Genomic DNA, 19,972 nt, shown 5'->3' with positions numbered 1-19,972 from the left:
ACAGTGGGAAAAGAATGCTGAAGATTGCAAAATTAGATAGAAACCTGGTAAATGTCCAAAGGACAATAAAGCTGTAACTTTTGGGATTATGTTTTCTCTTAGGTAGAAATAATTTGAAACTTTTAAATTTTCTACAAGTTAATATCTAACTTTAAGGGTCTGAATATTAATCAAAAATAAACACTGAGTCAAACAACAAAACCTTCCCTGCTATGTCAGATGACCCTTAGGTAGGCTGGTCTAATATGACACTGAAAGGGCTTATCTTTTGCCTTATTTCTAGGTTTTGGATAATTTATCTTAATACAATTTATTCATTTCTGATTTTGATATTTTTTTCTGGAAAAAGCAGGTAGATTCTATGTTCACAAATAAACAACAAATATAATGAAATAAGAGTATCTAAACAAATTAAACTCATCTTAAGGATGGGAATATTCTTAAAAAATAGGAAGTGACGTTGATGTATTCTTGATATTTTTAATGGTATTGGGTCTTGCAATGTGAAGCAAGAATCAGACCAGGTGATATAGGACACTTCATTACCAATTACGGCTACCACTACTGAGAGAAATGAGATTTGTCAAATTAACGCTACCAGCCCTGGGACTGCCACAGCTATCACTTAAGATGGTATTCATTGTGAATACGCAATGGACTGCGAACATTACAAGTTGGGGGGAGTAAAAAAGCATTTTCTTTATTTCCCTTACATACAATGGTAAGTATTACCTTTACCAATGCTGGTTCTTCTGCCTGAAGATGATCTTCACCTGGCTGGGAAACTTCAAGAGTCTGAGGGATACAGGGTAAGAACACTCAATGACAGGCTGCCTCGGACCTCCCGCATAGTCTCAAAAAACACCTGCAGGATATAGTATATAGGGGATGACCTCCTCTACTGTTTTATTTAGGGATGGCTGATATCAAGGTCCCAGAGTAGCATCCAATCATAATCTCCTTTCACCTTAGTTGAAACTATAACAAATACACACACACATACACACACACACACACTAGATTGAGAAAGATATAACTGCAGTGTTTAAAAGAGGCCTTTAGATACTACATAATTCTCCTTTTTCATAAGGGATGAAATCTATTCCTCAGAAAGTATCTATCTTACTCAAGAATAATATTCAAAATCTACCAACACCATCTGTTTTCTACAGTTGGATCATTGTAGTGTTAGGGAGGGCAGCATGTCTCGAACCTCAGGAAATATTTTCAGGGACCTCTCATAATATTGTTTTCTTCCAAACCTTAGAAACTCTCTCTCTACAAGAGCCTGATTTTATAGATGAAATGAAATTTTACTATACCTTATAGTAGAGCTTACCAATTTTAGATTTTGTGTCATTTAAAAAATATATGGGTAAAGTTATTTACTTAAATTTCATTCAGAAAAATGTTACCTTAGCTCTCCCCTCCCAAGTTGGTACAATGATGTGAACTTCAACCTCTGATAATTAGGGATGGGTTTGATCAGGCCAATACCAGACAGATACTTTGGGTCTACTAATTAAGTCTAACGTTTTTGTTTTTATTAATCTTTTCAAGGGTATGTTTTAAGGACTAGTTATATGTTATATATGACTACAAAGAATAAAAGATCACTACTGCAGGTTATTATGGATCATACTATAACAAATTCTATTTGTAGGCAGTACCTTTCTTCTGAATCTGCGTATTTCAAAAGTCACTGCTAAAACACAACTTTCATCACATAAATACCCATCTCAAACACACCCATGCACACAGGTGCGTGCGTGCGCTCCCACACACATACACACTTCAATATCTTCAGAGAAACATTAAAAGATTCAGCTTAAATATTTTATTTCCACTCCTATCTTTCAATTTTCCATCTTGAATCACTAGCTCACCCACTGTTTCTCCGCCTCAGAGTCTTGCCCTAAACTTCTTTCTCACCTGAAGTACCTTCACAAATACTTTGACAATTTAAACTCCTACTTGCAATTGAATACCAGTTTAAATCTATCCTCATGAGCTTTCTATGACCAATTTAGCCCATACTAAAGTCCCATTTCTTTCCTTACATAGTACTCATCGTCTTTATCATATTGCTAAACAACTACACTTACCTAAATAAATTATGTAACTATTTCTTTTGTGCCTTATCTCAATGAGACTGTAAGCTCCCTATAGCCAAGCACTGTGTCTTTAACTTCTTCTTCTCTCCATGTCATCTATTAAGCTTGATCACTTCTTAATGGGTAAAAAAGAGGAAATCACTGAGAGTGGGCACAAGGGGAATGCTCCCTATGAATTAAAAGATTGAGTGTGTGTGTGTGTACATTTATTTTTTCCCAAAATTTTCTAAATGAAATTTTCAATAGGAAAATATCCCATTTTACTACCCCTTAAATCCCTGAAATTTCCTGGAAACAAAACACATTTAACATCATAAGTAAATTCCCAGACTGCCTATCATATCTAACAATAGCCTGATATTTTTGAAAGATCTTGAAATTTGCTTCAGTATGTGTATTGAATCTTCCTATAGACTACAGCCTTTACTCATAAATCAAACAATTTGATTCAGTTATCAGGAGGAATGTGGACAAGGTAGAGAAGTCACAAGACTTCAGGAAAAGACACCCTCAAACCCAGACAGCAGATCAGAAACAAAGGAAACCCAAACTTACCAGAGATCCAGCTGAAGAAATCACAGCAGCCATGATCTCTGCCTCTTTGTTCCCCTCCCTAGAAGGAGTGGAGTCCTATAGACATGTCTGAGAAAGAGAAATAAGCCATGAAAACCAGTCTGCCTTGGCAATCTCAGACCTACCATGTTGAAATCCTGACACGCAAGTAAGCATGACTTCCCTGAAGAACACAAGATTAACCCCCAAGATCAGAGAGAAAAAAATATTTTTTCTCCTGAACATCTTGAAATTTTTAATATTATTAAATGTAGTCACACATAGGAGGTCAAACATTGTACAAGAAGCTTTTAAAATACTTCTCATTTGATCTTCACATCAACCCAATGGGGATTATACATATAGATGAGAAAACTGAGGATTAGAAAAATTAATTTATTTCTCCTAAGCCACCCCGGACTCCAAATCAGTCTAATTCCAATGTCCACACCTTTTCCACTAAATCAGCTTGTTGTGATGTGAAAAGTTGATACGTGGAGCCCTTTGAAAATGGGCTCAGCTCCCTCAGCTGAGTTTCTGCTTCGTGCTTGGAGTTTCTTGAACCACTTTCCATCTCACAGTGCAGCAGCAGTACCTGTGCCAAGTTTAAACACAATTTAAAACAACAACTGAAGGTGTTCTACAAATATTAATAATGACTACATGTCAACAACAGTAGATCTTAACTTTTGGGGGATCCATCTGAGAATCTGACCTTGTCCACAGAATAATGCGCATATTATTTCAGGCAGTTTGAAGCCCCACTGACCCCCAAGTTAAGAAGTCCAGTTTGATAAGATTGGAAAGGGGAAAAAAGGCTAAAAAATAACAAGTGAAAACTATTTTTTCCAAAACACTGCTTATGTGACTTAAGATATTTTCAACTCCAAGGAACTACAGTAATGGTTTTCTGCATCTTTAAAACTTATTAAGAATGATCTCCATTCCACATCCACTAAAATACCAAGTGCTAGTGAGGGGAGTGTCTGGAAATCTTACCCATTGCAAAATGGAATAACCACTTTCCATTTTGGCAGTTGTTTAAAAAAAAAAAAAACTTATTAAGAATGATCTGAGTCATCATTTCTTTTTAAATTTGTAAAGATTAATTTCTCCTTGGCAATATACCAGTAGATAATGCTAGTTTAATAGGTTTAACAACCAAACTACAACAAACGTGTTTTTAATTTTACAATCAGAATAAACAATGGTATTTAAAATTTAATATATTCAGTTTAATCTCAATTGTGTAAATTAATAATATAGAAAAAGACTGCAAGTGAGTAAGCCAAACCCACTGAGATCTTTGAGACCTGGGCCTCTTATGTTTACTCTATTTTTCCATATTTTCCAAGTAGACAATACATAGGAGTTTAGTACAGGAGTAAAATTCCAGAGTAGCTTGCACACCCCCAGCTTCTAATATTGGTTTGGCTACGGTGATAATGTGATTATAAGCAGGTCACTTAAGCACAATGAATCAGACATCACCAAATGAGACTAACCAAAGAATGTTTCTACTTTTGCCTTTGACTTTGTGCAGAAGAAATCAGGCCCATATTCTGAGTCGTAATTTCCTAGCTAATTGTTTCTGGGCGTTGTGACTCGCCCACGCCGTCTCCCCAAGCACGGCAGAGTATCAGACTTGGGAGCGACTTCACCTGCTGTGGCTCCTAAGCCAGGGCAGTTATTTAAAAATACGGAGAACTTCAGCGCATGGACCCGAGAAGCATTTCCCAACTAAAGCAATGTCACCGCCAGGTCGGGGAGAGATGGGCGACTTAAAGGCGGTTATGTGAAATGCCGTGAAATGAGCAGACAAGGAAAAGGTGGCTGGTTTGCCCACCTGACAGGTCGCCCATCCTGCGGGATCAGAAGCCAGGTCAGAGACTGCCCCCCGCAGCCGCACCCTCTTTCCCGGGCGGCCCTTCTCGGCCCACGGCGGGGACGCAGAGAGGGGAGGTGCGGCTGAGGGCCCCCAGCCCCGCCCCGCCCCGCGCGGAGCGATCCCACCCCAGCGCGCCGAGGGCCCGGTCGCCTCGGGCAGGGAGGCCGAGCGGACGCTGAGTCCGACCAGGCGGGCAGGAGGCCCAGCCCGAGTCGCCCCAGGGGCGGGTCTACGGGTTCAGGGCTCTGCAGGAGCGGCCACGCCCGCGCGCCAGGTGACAGAGCCGGGAGGTGCGGCAGCACCGGACCTGGCGTCTGGGGCGGGAGTACCTGGCGACCCTACTGCGCACGCGCGAGGGCCCCGCCGCGGAGCAGGGCGGGAGCGTCCCGGCCGGGACGCCGGGGTCGACGCGGCCGCCAGCTCGACAGTGCGCCTGCGCGGCGGCGTGGGAACTACAGCGCCCAGAGTCCTCAGCGCCTCACCTTGTTCTTGTTTCTGAGGGAGTAGGCTGTGTTTATCGTGAATTTGGGTGACCTGGAAATTCAATCAAGTTGAGTCAGTTTTTGTATTGAGAGGCCACAACTGTGTGTCAAGCCCTACACAAGACACTAGACTAGCGTCACAAAGAGGAAGGACACAACCTTTGCCTGAGAAGTTTCTCTGTGACTAAGGACAGAGCCACTAGGACAGGGAGCCTCCCAGGACTGAGTTACAGCCCCAGGCGCCCGCCCGCAGGTGCGTGGCCACGCCTTCGCCGGTCTTTCCTTCAAATTCTTGACGGAAAACACCGGTAATGCCTTTAGTATAGTGGAGCTTCTCTCTTGGCTTATTCAAATAATTTTAATATAAAATGTGATTAATATATTATACCATATAATTAATAGTATTATTAATATGCAGTGTTATTAATGATGATATATTATATATGTGTTATAGAATAATAATAATAATTTTCTTAAATATTTTTCATTGATTTTCAGGGAGAGAGAAACACCAATGTGAGATCAACACATCCATCAACTGCCTCCTGCATGGCGCCCTTCCCCTTCCTCCCTCTTCCCCCCCCCCCCCCCCCCCCCCCCCAAACACACACACAGGAGATAAAGCTGGCAACCTTGGCATGTGTCCTGACCAGGAATCAGGCAACCTTTCAGTGCCCAGGACAGCGCCCAAACAACGGAGCCACACCTGCCAGGGCTCTATGATTATTTTTAAAGGCGCGCTTTCCTTTGCCTCAGTTCCATGGCTTTAATGCCCAAAGGCCATATTCTCCACAAACAATCCTCAAGGGCTCCAGGGCAGCTTCCTTCAACCATGAGTTGTTTCCTCTCTAATCCATTCCTACTCTGTGAGCCGTGGATTCTGTTCTGCTTTCTGTATGAGGCCCACTCAAGGTCAGCCCCCTCCAGATGGGGATTTGCAGGGAAAAATAAAGCTCAGTGAAGCTGAACACAGTATAAAATGGCTTTTGAGGTCTCAACCAGCCAATGGATAACTTTGGGGAAAGTATGACATAACCCAATGGCCTTTGAATTATCAGGGGAAAGAAATACAAGGGGAAAATGAAACTCCTGGAGATAACAAATACGATATCCAAAATGAAAAATATACTGGATTGGATTAAGAACAGGTTCCAGGGGTGGGCAAACTTTTTGACTCGAGGGCCACAATGGGTTCTTAAACTGGACCGGAGGGCCGGAACAAAAGCATGGATGGAGTGTTTGTGTGAATTAATATAAATTCAAAGTAAACATCATTACATAAAAGGGTATGGTCTTTTTTTTTTTAGTTTTATTCATTTCAAACAGGCCAGATGTGGCCCATGGGCCGTAGTTTGCCCATGGCTGGGTTAGACACTGCAAAAGAAAAGATTAGTGAAGTCAAAGTCATACAAATAGAAACTGCCCAAAATTAAATGGGGAGAAAAAGATGGAGAATAAGCAGGGCAGCAGTGAGTTATGGAAAAATATAAAGCAGTCTAAATATGTGTAATTAGAATTCTAGAAGGAAAGGGGAGAGAGGGAGGGAGTAGAAAAATACTTTAATAATGGCTAAGTATTTTCAAAATTTGAAGAAAATTATAAGTCCACAGATTCAAGAAGCTCAATGAAATTCAAATAAAAGACATGAAGAAAACCACATCAAGGCACCTTATAATCACACTGCTACAATCAGTAATAATGTAAAAATTTACGAACAAAGATAATGTACAGGGGTGGGCAAAAGTAGGTTTACAGTTGAAATACAAACAAATCTACACTAATAAAAGACAAAGATGCTAATTGACCATACCTTTGCTACGCCCATCAGCCAATCAGAAAAGTATGCAAATTAACCCAACAAAGATGGCTATTAAATTTGCATACTGCAGGACAGTGCAATCCGCTGCCCACCCCACCACCAGCCGCCATCCTGGCCTACCATCTGCGACCCAGCACGGGATCCCGGCCTGCCATCTGCGACCCGGGGAAGCAGGGCAGGCACCACAGGATCGGGTCTGCCATCTGCCACCCGGGGAGCGGGCCTAAGCCAGCAGGTGGTTATCTCCCGAGGGATCCCAGACTGTGAGAGGGCACAAGTGGGGCTGAGGGACACCCCGTCCCCCCGCCAGTGCACAAACTTTTGTGCACCGGACCTCTAGTAATATAATAATAAATAATAATACAAGAATAAACTTTCATGTACTCACAACTGTAGACCTACCTTTGTCCACCCTGTAGTATTAGGAAACAAAGATAATTCTCATTAAAAAAAATGTAAACTAGGAGACTATGGAACAACATCTTTAAAGTACTCAAAGAAAGAAACCCATCAGCCCAGAAATGTATACCCATCAAAAGTATTTTTATTAATGAAGGTGAACTGGTAGTGGGATAAGATGGAGTAAACAACACTTCTCCCTATACCTGCCAAGTACAGCTAAAACCCCTCAATATTATATATAAAGAAAGTATAAGAAGACTCTGAAAGTTGGACAGAAGGCAGTCCAGGTAGCGACCTTAAGACCTGAGGAAAGATACAGTGGTGAGTTGCCTAGGTTTTCTTTTCCCTCATTTACCCTGGCCTGGGTTCTGGAGAAGTTGGCAACCGACATGTCAATTGGTGTAGATTTTTTAAAAGCCCCAAGAAAAGCCTGCTCTCTCCAGCCAAAGGACCAATAAAAAAGCAGCCTAGCATGACAGAAAACAAAAACACACACCACTCCACTCCTGTCAAACACTGCAGAAAAAACTAGTCCCACCTCATCCCCATCAGCAAAGGCTTCGTGAGGAACTTAGATTTCCACCCTTCCCTAATGAAGTGTCCCTCTGTCCCTGCAGGGGTGCTGTCAGGAGAGGCTTTGTGAGGAGCTGGGACTGTCATTTACACCTTGTGTTATTAAGCCTTCCCCCACGCAATGTCAGTGGCAGCCACGTGGAAGTAATAAAATGCCTCTCCACTCCAGACAAAGTGTTGTCAGTGGTGGTGGCCTAGTGGGGAGCCTGAAATTCAGCTTCTGCCCAGCAGGAACAAGAAATCCCCCTCTGTAGAGCTATCCACAGAGGCTGAGTAACTTGAATTCCAACCCCACCAAACAATAAATAACCAGGAGGTGGTGACCTTCCTTCTCTCACCAGAGTGGTGTTAGAGAAGGCCTGCTAAAACATAAGATTTAAATAAAAATCCTCAGTACCCACACCAAGACACATCATAATTAAAATGCCAAGAGCAAAAGACAAAGAGAGGATCTTAAAAGCAGCAAGAGAAAAACAGTTACCTACAAGGGAGTACCCATAAGATTGTCAGCTGATGTCTCAACAGAAACTATGCAGGCCAGAAGGGAGTGGCAAGAAATATTCACAGTGATGAATAGCAAGAACCTACAACCATGATTACTTTACCCAGCAAAGCTATCATTCAGAATTGAAGGACAGATAAAGAGCTTCACAGAAAAGAAAAATGCTAAAGGAGCTCATCACCACCAAATCAGTATTATATGAAATGCTGAAAGGTATTCTTTAAGAAGAGGAAGAAGAAAAAGGTAAAGATAAAAATTATGAACAAGTACATATCTATCAACAAGTGAATCTAAAAATCAAGTGAATAAAAAATCTGATGAACAGAATAAACTGGTGAATATAATAGAATCAGGGGCATAGAAAGGGAGTGGACTGACAATTCTCTGGGGGAAAGGGGTGTGGGGGGTGCAGGAAGAGACTGGACAAAAATCGTACACCTATAGATGAGGACAGTGCAGGGGTAAGGGCAGAGGGAGGGGTGGGAACTGGGTGGAGGGGTGCTATGGGGGAAAAAAGAGGAACAACTGTAATAATCTGAACAATAAAGATTTAATTTAAAAAAATAAATAACTTTTTACCTTAAAAAAAAATCCTCAGTACCATACATAATACTCAAAGTGCCCCCAAATTTGGCAAGACACAAATCTGAAAATTCAAGAAGTGGAGAAAATGCCAAGCAGAATAAACACAAAGAAATCCAGTCTAAGAAAGATAATAATCAGATTACTGAGTGTTAGGGTTGCCGAAGAAGGAACACATGTGGCCAAAGTGGTAAGGGATTATACATTTATTAGGTTATCTGGGTACTAGATGGGCTGAGCCCCCAAATGGTTCCAGCACCCAAAGATGGGGAGTCGGAGGTTTTCAAAGGACTCTAGGCAGGCTTTTTCTGGGTGGAGAATTCTCTGTGCATTTCTGGATCCTGGGAAGGTCCAGAGGGGAGAGATAATAGTCTTAGCAAGTGGGATGTGGTCTAAGCAAAAGGGAATGTCTGTTGTGAAGTGGCCTAAAGGTCAATTCCTAGGGGAGGGGTATCAATTCAATTATTTGATCAAACCTAACATTCTGTCCCCCCCCCTTTTTTATGGAATAGGGACAAAGGTAAATCTTCTGTAGTTATTTCCTGCTGATGGGGGGGAGGGGATCGAGATCCTAAAGGGATGGGCTCTGATTGCAGTCGGCTGGAACACTGTGTAGATTCCTCCTGGTTGGAGCGAGGGGTTGCAGAAGCATGATTTCCCCGAGACTGGTTGGTGAAGGCTCCAAGTGGTCTTGAAGGAAAGATGAAAAATGGCACAGAATAGATGGGCCAAAAACAAAGATGAGGAATAGGAATGTTAATGATCCTAAGAAGGGAAGTAGCCAGGTATGCCAATTTATATTCTTTAGTCAGTAGGCCCATGAATTTGACTGACATTCTCTGATCTTTGCAGCCCTCTCTGTTGGTTTTTGGGTGTCATCCCTGACTAGGCCAAACTGATGGACATAAAAACAATATTCTTCCTCTAGAAAGAGGCATAGGCCCCCTTTCTCTGCTGCTAGGAGGTCTAGTTCTCTCTGATTTTGGAGGTTGACAGCTATTAGTATGTCTATCTGATCCTGAATTTGAACTAAACTTTTGGCAATGTCATCTAGGCTTTCTTGTAGGTCCTGAGACAGGATTTCAAAATATGATAGAGTAGTAGTTAGGTCCCCTGTGCCCTTCCCAAGCCCTGCTGGGATGCCAAGAGTTATTAGGATTATCTGGACTGCTCTTTTGTGTCATACATGAAGGGTTACAGGAATAGGTAAAGACTGGTTATCGGGGGCTACATCTACATTGGGTCAGAGATGAGAGTATAGGTTCCTGTCCAGTTGGTGGGGCAGATATATGTGTTTTTCCCCACAGAGGAAGAAAAAATCCCTGATCATGGAGACAAGCTGGAAGGTGTAGGGAGAAGAGGTGAACTAAAGGGTATGAGTTTCCTTTTCTCAGTTCTGCATTCCAAACTGAGAGGGTAGTCACTATTGCGCTACTATGAAGGGGTGACAGATGAGTGGTTGAGATTCTATTGCAGTGAAAGTGGGTTGGAATGCTAGAATGGGGTGTTATCCAAGGGAAAAGCAAAAGGAAAGGAAAGGTTCAGTTAATTTGCTAGAAAGGCTCACAGAACTCAGAAAGGCATTTAACTTACTAGGTCACCATCTATAATGATAAGCATAATATGCTAATTAGACCAGACGTCTTTCTGGACGACCTTCTGGATGAAGCTGGGGCTGCGAGGGAAGCATGGGTCCCGGGTGCCTGGCAGCAGCTGGAGGGAAGCCCGGGTCCCGGGTGCCAGAGGGAAGCCAGTGCCGGCAGCTGAGGGAAGAAAGGCCTACTCTTGCATGAATTTTCATGCATTGGGCCTCTAGTCTATAATAATAAAAGTGTAATATGCTAATTAGATCGAATGACCTTCTGGATGACCAAGCTATGACACCTACTGGCGCCAGTCCAGCCAAGGTGGGTGCGATGCGATTGGTCGGGGGCCTGGCCATTGCCCCATGATCGCCCCACAGAGGGAGGCCCAGGCCTCCCTCTGGGTGCCAGAGGGAAGCCAGTGCCAGCAGCCAGGGGAAGGAAGACCTACTCTTGCATGAATTTCGTGCATCAGGCCTCTAGTTTTATTATAAAAGGATATAACTCAGGAATAGCCAGATGGAAGAAATGCTTACGGCAAGGTGTGGGGAAAGGGCATGGAGCTTCCATGTTCACTCCAAGCACATTACTTTCCCCAAATTTCCACATGTTTGCCAACCTGGAAGCTCTGTGAACCCCATCTGTCCTTTTGAGTTTTATAGAGTCTTCCTTCCACAGGCATGGTTGATTAAATCATTGGTCATCAGTTATTATTGATTCAACCTTGAGCCCTTCTCCTCTCTCAAAAGGGCAGGGTGTTGGAGTGAAAGTTCTGATCCTCTTAGCACATGGTTGGCTCTCCTGGCAACCAGCTCCTATTCTTCAGTGGGGGCTTAGTTAATCTAAACTTCTGGTCTTACTTATCAGTAAATCATATTACTTCCATATCTTTAAGATTATGAAAAATTTAACATTATGGATTTAATTGCATTGAATTGTACTCGTGACAAACTTTTTGATATCAACAATTGTGTTGCTCTGTAGTTAGCTTATACATAGTATATAATTTCTAAAGGACCTTAGTTAACTTTAAGACCTAGAACTGATAATAAAATGAGGTAATTGTATTTTGTAGCCTGTGCACATATACACATGAAATTGTGGCTGATCTGCTGACTGACCCCACCAGCAAAAAACAGAAGCTGGACCTGCAATTGCTTGGCCTTCCCCTGAATTTTTCATTTAGTGTCTCTGATTCCTGGCTTACAAGTGTGTGTTTAGCTCTATGGCAAAGTGTCCTGGTTTCTGCAGGACACCTCAGCCATCAAGGTCAGAGGCATCAAGAATGGACACAGTTTTCAGTCCGCCTTTATGAGGTCCAGCCCCTACTCAAGGGACCCCGGCCTATTTGTGATCTCCCTTTGTTTACTGCCTGTGGACTTCAAGCATCAGACACAGAGACAGCTTTGCAGAGACTGTTACTCAGCCCCCACAATTCCCAGAGCAGGTCTCTTTACAGACAGTGACTGGACCTCCCCTGGAGAGGAGCCATGACTTTTTGGCTGAAGGCAAATTTCCCTCCGATTACATCCAGGAAGGCTTATTGCTGGGATCATGGGAATCATATGCCTTGTTTTGATGGCCACAGTAGTTATTCCCTCTTTGCAATACTGGAACATAAAATTCTTTCTGGATAAGATCATATAAAGTAATGAAAGCAAAACCAGAAATGAGTGTTTGATGGCCTGTGCTCCTAAGAAATATAATTTTACATAGATAATGAAGAAACATCTCTATCAATTGTCAGGAATTAGACTCCTCTGTGAAAGTAGTTTCATCGATGGGTGTGGATAACTTGCTCAACTTTCATCTAATAGGTTATGGACTCAGTTAACTGTAAACATATTGTGCTTTTCTACACCCAAATGACATTAAATAACAGTTGTGAATCTACAAAAATATATACTTGTAAATATAAGCTCTATAATTGAAGCACTTAAGTTTGCAATCTTTTGGGTGACTATTTTTCATGAAATGGAAATAGTATTAAGATTTCAAAATCTTATAACCTATACTATTTGTCTTAATAGCAAAGCGGTATTCAAATGCATTTATTGAAGTATAACATACACACCAAAAAACTAGAGATCACAACTCTACTACTCAGTGATTTATCACAAAGTGAATACACCCTTGTACTACAACACAGTTCAAGAAAATAAAAGTAGCAACCCAGAAGCGCTGCTCTCCATAGTCCCCAATCACCACCCATTCCATCTTACCAAATTTAACAATCACCTAGTGTTTAAGAATACAGATTAGTATTGCCTATTGTATAAATTTGTGTATTTAGGGCCATACAGTAGGAATAATTCTGTTTTTTTTCCCCTTGGCATTATATCTGTGACATTCATCCATGTGCTAATTGCTTCATCACGGAACAATTCATTCAGTTTTGCTGCTCTGTGGTATTCTTTGAATGAATATACCACATTTATCAATTCTGCTGTTTATGGACATTTGGTTTATTTCCAGTTTGGGGCTATTAGCAATAATGCAATTGTGACCACTCTTGTTAGTTTCTCCTATCCCCGCCCCTCTCCCCCCCAATATATAGGATTTATTGAGTGGCATCAGGAGTACAATATCAAACAGAAAGCTGCCCCTCCCACCATGGTCCCTCTGTGTCAACGTCAGTGAGGTCGGCCCTCAGGCTTCAAACAGGGCATAGCTGTCGCAGAACACTCACTCCCTCATGGACATTACTGCAGTCCACAAGGGCGCACAGGGCACAGGCCACAACCCCGCAGCTGCTGCAGGTGTGCCCGCAGGGCCCGCTCATACTGGCCACAGGCCACCATCCTGTCCACAGCTCCCACGCACACGGAGCAGGCCCTGTGCGTGGCCCCAGCCATGTGGCCTTGGAAGGCCTGGGCTCCACTCCTGGTCAGTCGGCCGTCCAGTCCGAGCAGCATCTGCCCACGTGTGGCCCAGGGGCCTCCATGGGGCCTGGCTTCGGGGACTCTGGCAGGTCAAACACAGCGCAGCCTTCCTCCCATGCGTGGTCCAGGTAGGAGCTGTCTGGTCTTCTCATGCATCTCCTGCGAGCTCCTTACAGCCCGTGCGGACCTTGAGCCGCAGCGGGGCCGTGTCCCCAAGGGGCAGCCCCGCTTGGCATCGCCCCTGGCCAGGGAGTTCGACCTAGTTTCTTTTGGTTCCCATGCATGGATATTTTAGTTAAGTAGGGACCTACAAATAAAATAGCTTGCTCATAGTGACTGCAAATGTTCAAATATAATACATGTCACTGAGAAGTTTTCCAAAGATATTTGATCAGTATGCAATTCATCCACCGGTTTGAGAGTTCTAATTATTACATCTCTTCTTGTCCTGATGGCCACAGTAGAAACCATGGTAGTCATAGCTATTCCCTCTATGAAATACTGGGACTTATTTAAAAGTAAAGTGAGATTCCTTTCTCATTTCAGCCATTCTGGTTAGTTGGTGGTGGTATTTTATCTTTATTTATTTTGATATTTTAATTATTAAAAGACCTGAACACATTGTTATATGTGTTTATTAAAAATTTTTATATACTGTGTTTAAGGGTTGGTACATTTTGTTTTGCATTTTTCTACTATGCTGTTAATCTTTCTAAATGATTTTGAGAAATGTAAAGAAATCTTTTTTTTTTTTTTTTTCTGGCTTATCTCTGCCCCAGGGGCGGGGGAACCAGGCCTGGAGGTCAGGGGTAGGAATGACATGGAGTTTTCCCGACACCCTTACACGCTCTGCATTTTTTACTTTGTATCGGAAAACATTCTTGTTCAGTTGTTTGCTTTGAACTTGCTGTATTTTGGGGCCTGGCCCGTCTCTCAGTGAACTTACATTCGGATAGCGTGAAAAGACAACATGCTCTGTGACAGTGCAGCGCCAGCGGTCCAGGGCTGAGGAGTCAGGAGGAGGGTTGCTTTGGGGTAGTGGGGTAGAAAGAAACTGAAGCAAGAGACTGAGAGGAAGTCAGACTTAAGAAAAGTTAGCTAGCCCTGACTGGTTTGGCTCAGTGGATAGAGCGTTGGCCTGCGGACTGAAAGGTCCCAGGTTCGATTCCGGTCAAGGGCATGTACCTTGGTTGCTGGCATATCCCCAGTAGGAGGTGTGCAGGAGGCAGCTGATTGATGTTTCTCTCTCATCTATCTCTCTCCCTTCCTCTCTGTAAAAAACTCAATAAAATATATTAAAAAAGAGAGAAAAGTTAGCTATGCTGGGGGAGTTGACAGAAGACCAGGGCTTAGTGAGGGTCTGTGCTGGGGTACCACCCCAGTAGGTCCAGGGGTCCCCAAAGGTGTGGACGGAGTCGGCGAAGAAGGAATGACATGGAGACAGTGTTCAGTTGATCAGCAGCCTAGCCAGGATCTCTAGCCAAGTTCTGGTCAGGATCTCCAGCCAGGTTCTCCAGGTTCCCCAGCCAGGTTCGGTCACCAGATTCTGTAGCCAGGTTCTTCAGCCAGGTTCTGGCTAGGTTCTCCAGCCAGGTTCAGTCACCAGGTTCTAGTCAGGTTCTCTCCAGGTTCTGTAGCCAGGTTCTGTCTCTAGGTTCTTCAGCCAGGTTCTCTCGCTAGGTTCTGTGGCCAGTTTCTGTCCAGGATCTTTTGACATGTTCTCTCGCTAGGTTCTGTGGCCAGTTTCTGTCCAGGATCTTTTGCCATGTTCTCTCGCTAGGTTCTGTCTCTAGGTTCTGTCTCCAGTTTCTGTCCAGGATCTTTTGCCATGTTCTCTCCAGCAAAGTTCTTTTGTGTCTAGGTTCTGTGTCTAGGTTCTGTGTGTTGTTGTCTTGTTACATCTGTATTTATACCAGTTGATTCCAATCCTATCAATCTCTATTCCAAAGGTTAGGGCATTTATCTCCATTCCAGGGAGTAAAAATTATGTAGCTTAAGCATGATTGTTCGTAGTTAAAGTGATTAATTACCCACCTGGCACTTAGTTAAGGGGTTTTATTCCCTCCCTAACTTCAGGGAAAAATCCCTACCTGGGGAAACAACCTTTCTCAGAGAGGTGACCTTGGTTAAAACACATAGCGCTGAGGGGAGCAAACGTATTAAGAACAGTATGCCATATATGCCAGGTCCCTTGAAACAGCAAGGATGGACCGGCTCCCGGCAGGTCTGTCAGACTCAAAGACCAGTGTGTGCAAATGTCCTGGGGTAAGAGCAACTGAGAGCTGGAGCCATAGATGTTCTCTGCTCTAGTGAGTACACATCTCATGTTTCCTTTGGCTTCTAAATGTCCCGTATTATCAAAAATGACCCCAGACTCCCAGCTAGAGGGGCTCATGGGGCCCAGGAGGAGCGAAGGCACCAGCAGCTTCCCCACCCACTCCCAGGCCAGGGCACTTTCCAGTGATAGAGAGGGTGGGCCAGGACTCCATAGACAAGGGCTGTATTGATTGCCCAGAGGCCAGGATACCCGAGCAAACCTGGAGGGACAGCAGAGGGAAGGTTGGTAGAAGAGGCGTCTCCCATGTGACACCCGGTGAGTCACCTTCTGTAGGACAGTGACACTCTTTATGCCCCCAAGTTCCTTACCCCCCCCTCCCCTCCCCCAAGTCCCTTGTTCCCCATTATGAGCAACCAAAAGCCCTGCGGAGCAAAATACTACAAGGCCAAACCCACCGGGCTGACGGGAAGCGATCTGCCACTACCTGACCCCACCAAGTGCCAACACTGAGAACAGCGGAGGCACCTGGGCACAGTGGCACTGCGTGCTGCACGTGGGGTGGAGAGGCTGAGACTCGAGGGAATGGAGGGGAACCGTCCGGAAAGGCGATAAAGACAGGAACCAGCAGGGCGGGGTACGAGCCTCCGCCACTTACCCTGTGAGGCCTGGCGAACGTAACAAAATAAATTCTTGATATAAATTCTTGTGACTTTTTTCAGTTAAATGTGAAAATATATTCTCTCACTAAAAATGTTATTTGTTTATTTTAGGGGGAGAGAGCTTGATTTGATTGATTCACTTATCTGCGCCTTCATTGGTTGACTCTAGTAAGCGCCCTGATGGGGATCAAATCTGTAACCTCGGTGTATCCGGACAACTCTCCAACCAACTGAACACCCAGCTAGGACGAAAACAAAGTTTCTTAATGGGTAATCTTTGGATACTTAGATAAGTTTTAAGAAAAAAAGAGTCACTTAACATATTCGTATTGTGCATACTTTTTACCTCTTATTTTTATGTTATCGAAGAGGTCTAATTTTGGATCTTAATATATGTTTATTTACTTTTTTTTTTGTTATTTGAAAATAACCTGAAACGTACAGAAAAGATGTATTAGAAGTAGCTATCCACGTTCCCTTTAGCAAGATTTACTTACTGTTAACATTTTATTGTTTTAGCATTTCTTCTCTCTATGCATATTTTTTTCTCAATAATTTGAGAGAAAATTGCACACATTATACTTTTTTACCCCTAAATACTTCAGTGTGCACTTCTCAATATTATTTTACATAACCATGGCACAGTTATGAACTTCAGTAAATTTAACATTAATGCAATACATTTACCCACTCTACTGCTTATACTGAAGTTTTGAAAAACTGAACCAATAGTGACCTTTACAGTATTCTCCCTCTTAGTTCTCATGTCTCTTTTAATGTGGACTAGGTATTCAGTCTTTGTCTTTTATGACATTAACATTTTTGAATACAGTCCTTTTGTTTTTAATAATCCTCATTTTGAGGTTTGTTGAATGTTTTCTCATGATCAAATTCCAGTTATGCATTCCCTAATATCACATAACTCATGTTGTGTCCTCATAGGATCAAATCTGAGGCGCACAATGGCTATCTACCTTTTGTTCATATTAATTTGATCATGCAAATCAAGGTGTTTCTTTTATATTATTATGCATTTAATTATTTTTAATCTTCATCTGAGGATATATTTTTATTGATTTGAGAGAGGAAGAAAGAGAGAAAGACAAGAGAGAGATTGATTGCCTCCCATATGTGACCAGACCGGGTATTGAACCTCCAACCCCAGTATGTGCCCTGATCGGGAATTAAACCCACCGCTTTATGGGAACAGAACACTCCAACCAACTGAGCCACACTAGCCAGGGCTATTATATAATAATTTAAAAATCATTACTACATAATTATTTTTTCCTTGCAATCGCCAATTGTAACAAGTAATCTATGGCGAAGATACCTCAATACTATGCAAATATCCTGTTCCTCATCAAAATTTCCCCTTAGATTCATATTGATTGATTTTTGTCAGAATCTTATTGTGATGGCTGCAAAATAGTGATTTTTCAGCATCGTTTTTACCAGTTTGCATCTGGCATTCTGTTGTAAGTAAGCAAGGGCCCTCTATTTTCCCTTGTTTATTTACTTCTAATTATCAATGTAAACTTATGCACTGCTTCCCCCCGTGCCACACACACACACACACACACACACACACACACACACACACACACACAGGTTTAATAATTCATTACTGCCTTAACTGTTTTGGTGCTCAAATTATACCAGACTTGGTTAGTGAAGGCTAGTTCAAATTAGCTCCTTTGCCTCTGTGACCTACTGTCATCATTCTTTTAGTACCACCTTATTTTCTGGAACATGATGTTTCAGGCTCTTATTGCAACTGCCTTCACTCAGACTTAGGATCAGCCATTTCTCTGAGGAAGCCTGGTTCCTTTTCTGACGTGATGATAATGTACTATGGATGAACTGCTGGGGGTGAGGTATGAACATTTTATGTACAGTCAACTCAATCTAAGGGCAGATTGTCTGGTTTATGGATGAACCTGCTATTAACCCCTTCTAAGTGAAAGGTTAAAAAATAAGTGATTACACACTTTGGAAAATGTAAAGAACAATTCAATGAAAAAATTTAATTTTTTGAGGACATTAATTGGAACTACAAGGTAATCACATAGATGTCACATTACATATCACAGAACACCCTTTGCCTTGACAATTAATATAAGGCAAAGGGTGAGGGGTAGCTCATTTGGCTCTGGATCCCAAGACTGCCCAGTTGGGGCCTAAAAAAGAATTAGGTAAGGAAAGGGAGACAGCAGGGACAAAGAGCTTCCAACCCAAGTCCTATTGTAATATTTCTTTAAAAAGTGAAAACTCATCTGAGAAAATAAAACAATTTTAATAGATAATTGAATTAGTTAATTGCCAACAATTTGAATGTTTGGTATTCTTATACTACCATTTTTATTCGTTTGGGTGACATTACATTATCTTCTTAAAAGCCAGATGTAATTTAAAATTTACACTAAATCAGTTTTTTACCCTATCTTGCCTAGTTTTAACTGTATTTTTTTATATGAAATTAACTTTTCTCTCTCTTTTCCTCCTATTACCCCTGCTGTGTGGTGCCTGTACTTGGCCCGAAGACTCTGACAAAAACATCCTTCCTTTACTCTTTAACCTTCTAGCAAATACGTGGGCTGTGGTGGGTATTCCTGAATCTATGTCTGCAGAAGTTGTGAAGCCCAGATGAACAATTAGAAATGTAATTGGTTTCCTGAATAATATGGGTATATTTTATGGTTGGCCTTTCTTTATCTCTTAAAATAAGATTAAATTAGGAGAATTTAAAAGCAATTTACAAAAGTTTCTGACAATAAATATATAAACATCTTTATTGACAGTGGGCCAATAAGAGCAGTCAAATTTAGCTTATAGGTAACAAAAAATATTTGAAAAGCAGACTGCTAAAACTTCCGAGATTCATGTTAAGGTACAAACAGTCAGATTGAACACCAGGTATAAAAAGAACAAATACTAAAATGCAAAGGGCCAGAGTTCTCAGTAAAACAGAGCAAATCCTTTAACAGCACTTAAACTGCCTTTAGATTACAAACTTGAGTCTTTGGAACTACCAGATAGCTCCTGGCTAAGTGGTACTCAGAAGGCAAAAAAGCAGATTCCTCCAGGTCTAAAGGAGAGTGTGTAGGTCCAGTACCAGATAGAAACAAGAGTAGAAAGTGAAGCCCCTTCTCTATCATGCTCTGATAGCAGGATGCATACAGTTCTTAATCAGCAAATGGAAGGGGTGGGAGATGCTCATTCTTAATTTCTGATGGATGCTTAGTTACTTGCTATAGACTGAATGTCTGTGTCCCCTCAAAAAATGCCCTTTCACACCAGACACCGAATCTGCCAGGGCCTTGAGCTTGGACTTCCTAGTTTCCAGAACTGTGATAATTGAATGTTGTATAGCAGCCCAAATGAACTAAGACGTCACTTCATTAAAATGTGTGTGTGTGTGTGTACACATATCGAGAGAGGATGTGGTAGAGGGAGAGAGGACTCTATATAATTTATTGTTCCAGGTCCTTTTCAAGGCCACATAATTCTAAACAGAGATGGCAGAATTAAAACCCAGCTTCGAAAAGCCCATGTTGATGTTATTTTGTTAGTCAAATTTTGGCCCCCAAATGATGCATTTATTTTTCACTCAAGCATTTGACATATTGAAAAATATTAAGTATTTTAGGATTTTT

The 19,972-nt window shown here is 42.2% G+C and overlaps 1 protein-coding gene across 4 annotated transcripts in view; it reads right to left on the bottom strand.

Annotated features, from left to right (window-relative positions):
- Nucleotides 1-19,972, bottom strand: part of ZNF624 (zinc finger protein 624) — a 57,406-nt gene that overhangs the window by 20,418 nt on the left and 17,016 nt on the right. For 3 of the 4 annotated variants that reach the window (XM_036315940.1, XM_036315941.1, XM_036315938.1), the window contains exons 3-5: nt 3,118-3,261; nt 2,670-2,756; nt 733-795 (exon numbers count right to left, since the gene is read on the bottom strand). In XM_036315940.1, the coding sequence (XP_036171833.1) occupies nt 733-795; nt 2,670-2,702 (96 nt within the window). In that variant the 5' untranslated portion in view covers nt 2,703-2,756; nt 3,118-3,261. Of the gene's footprint in view, nt 1-732; nt 796-2,669; nt 2,757-3,117; nt 3,262-4,512; nt 4,879-19,972 lie in introns of those variants that run through there. The other variant, XM_036315939.1, reaches the window with a different exon arrangement.

Source organism: Myotis myotis, unplaced genomic scaffold (genome assembly GCF_014108235.1).
Source record: "Myotis myotis isolate mMyoMyo1 unplaced genomic scaffold, mMyoMyo1.p scaffold_m19_p_69, whole genome shotgun sequence".
Classification (NCBI taxonomy): Eukaryota; Metazoa; Chordata; class Mammalia; order Chiroptera; family Vespertilionidae; genus Myotis; species Myotis myotis.
This window is presented reverse-complemented; position numbering and strand designations above follow the sequence as displayed.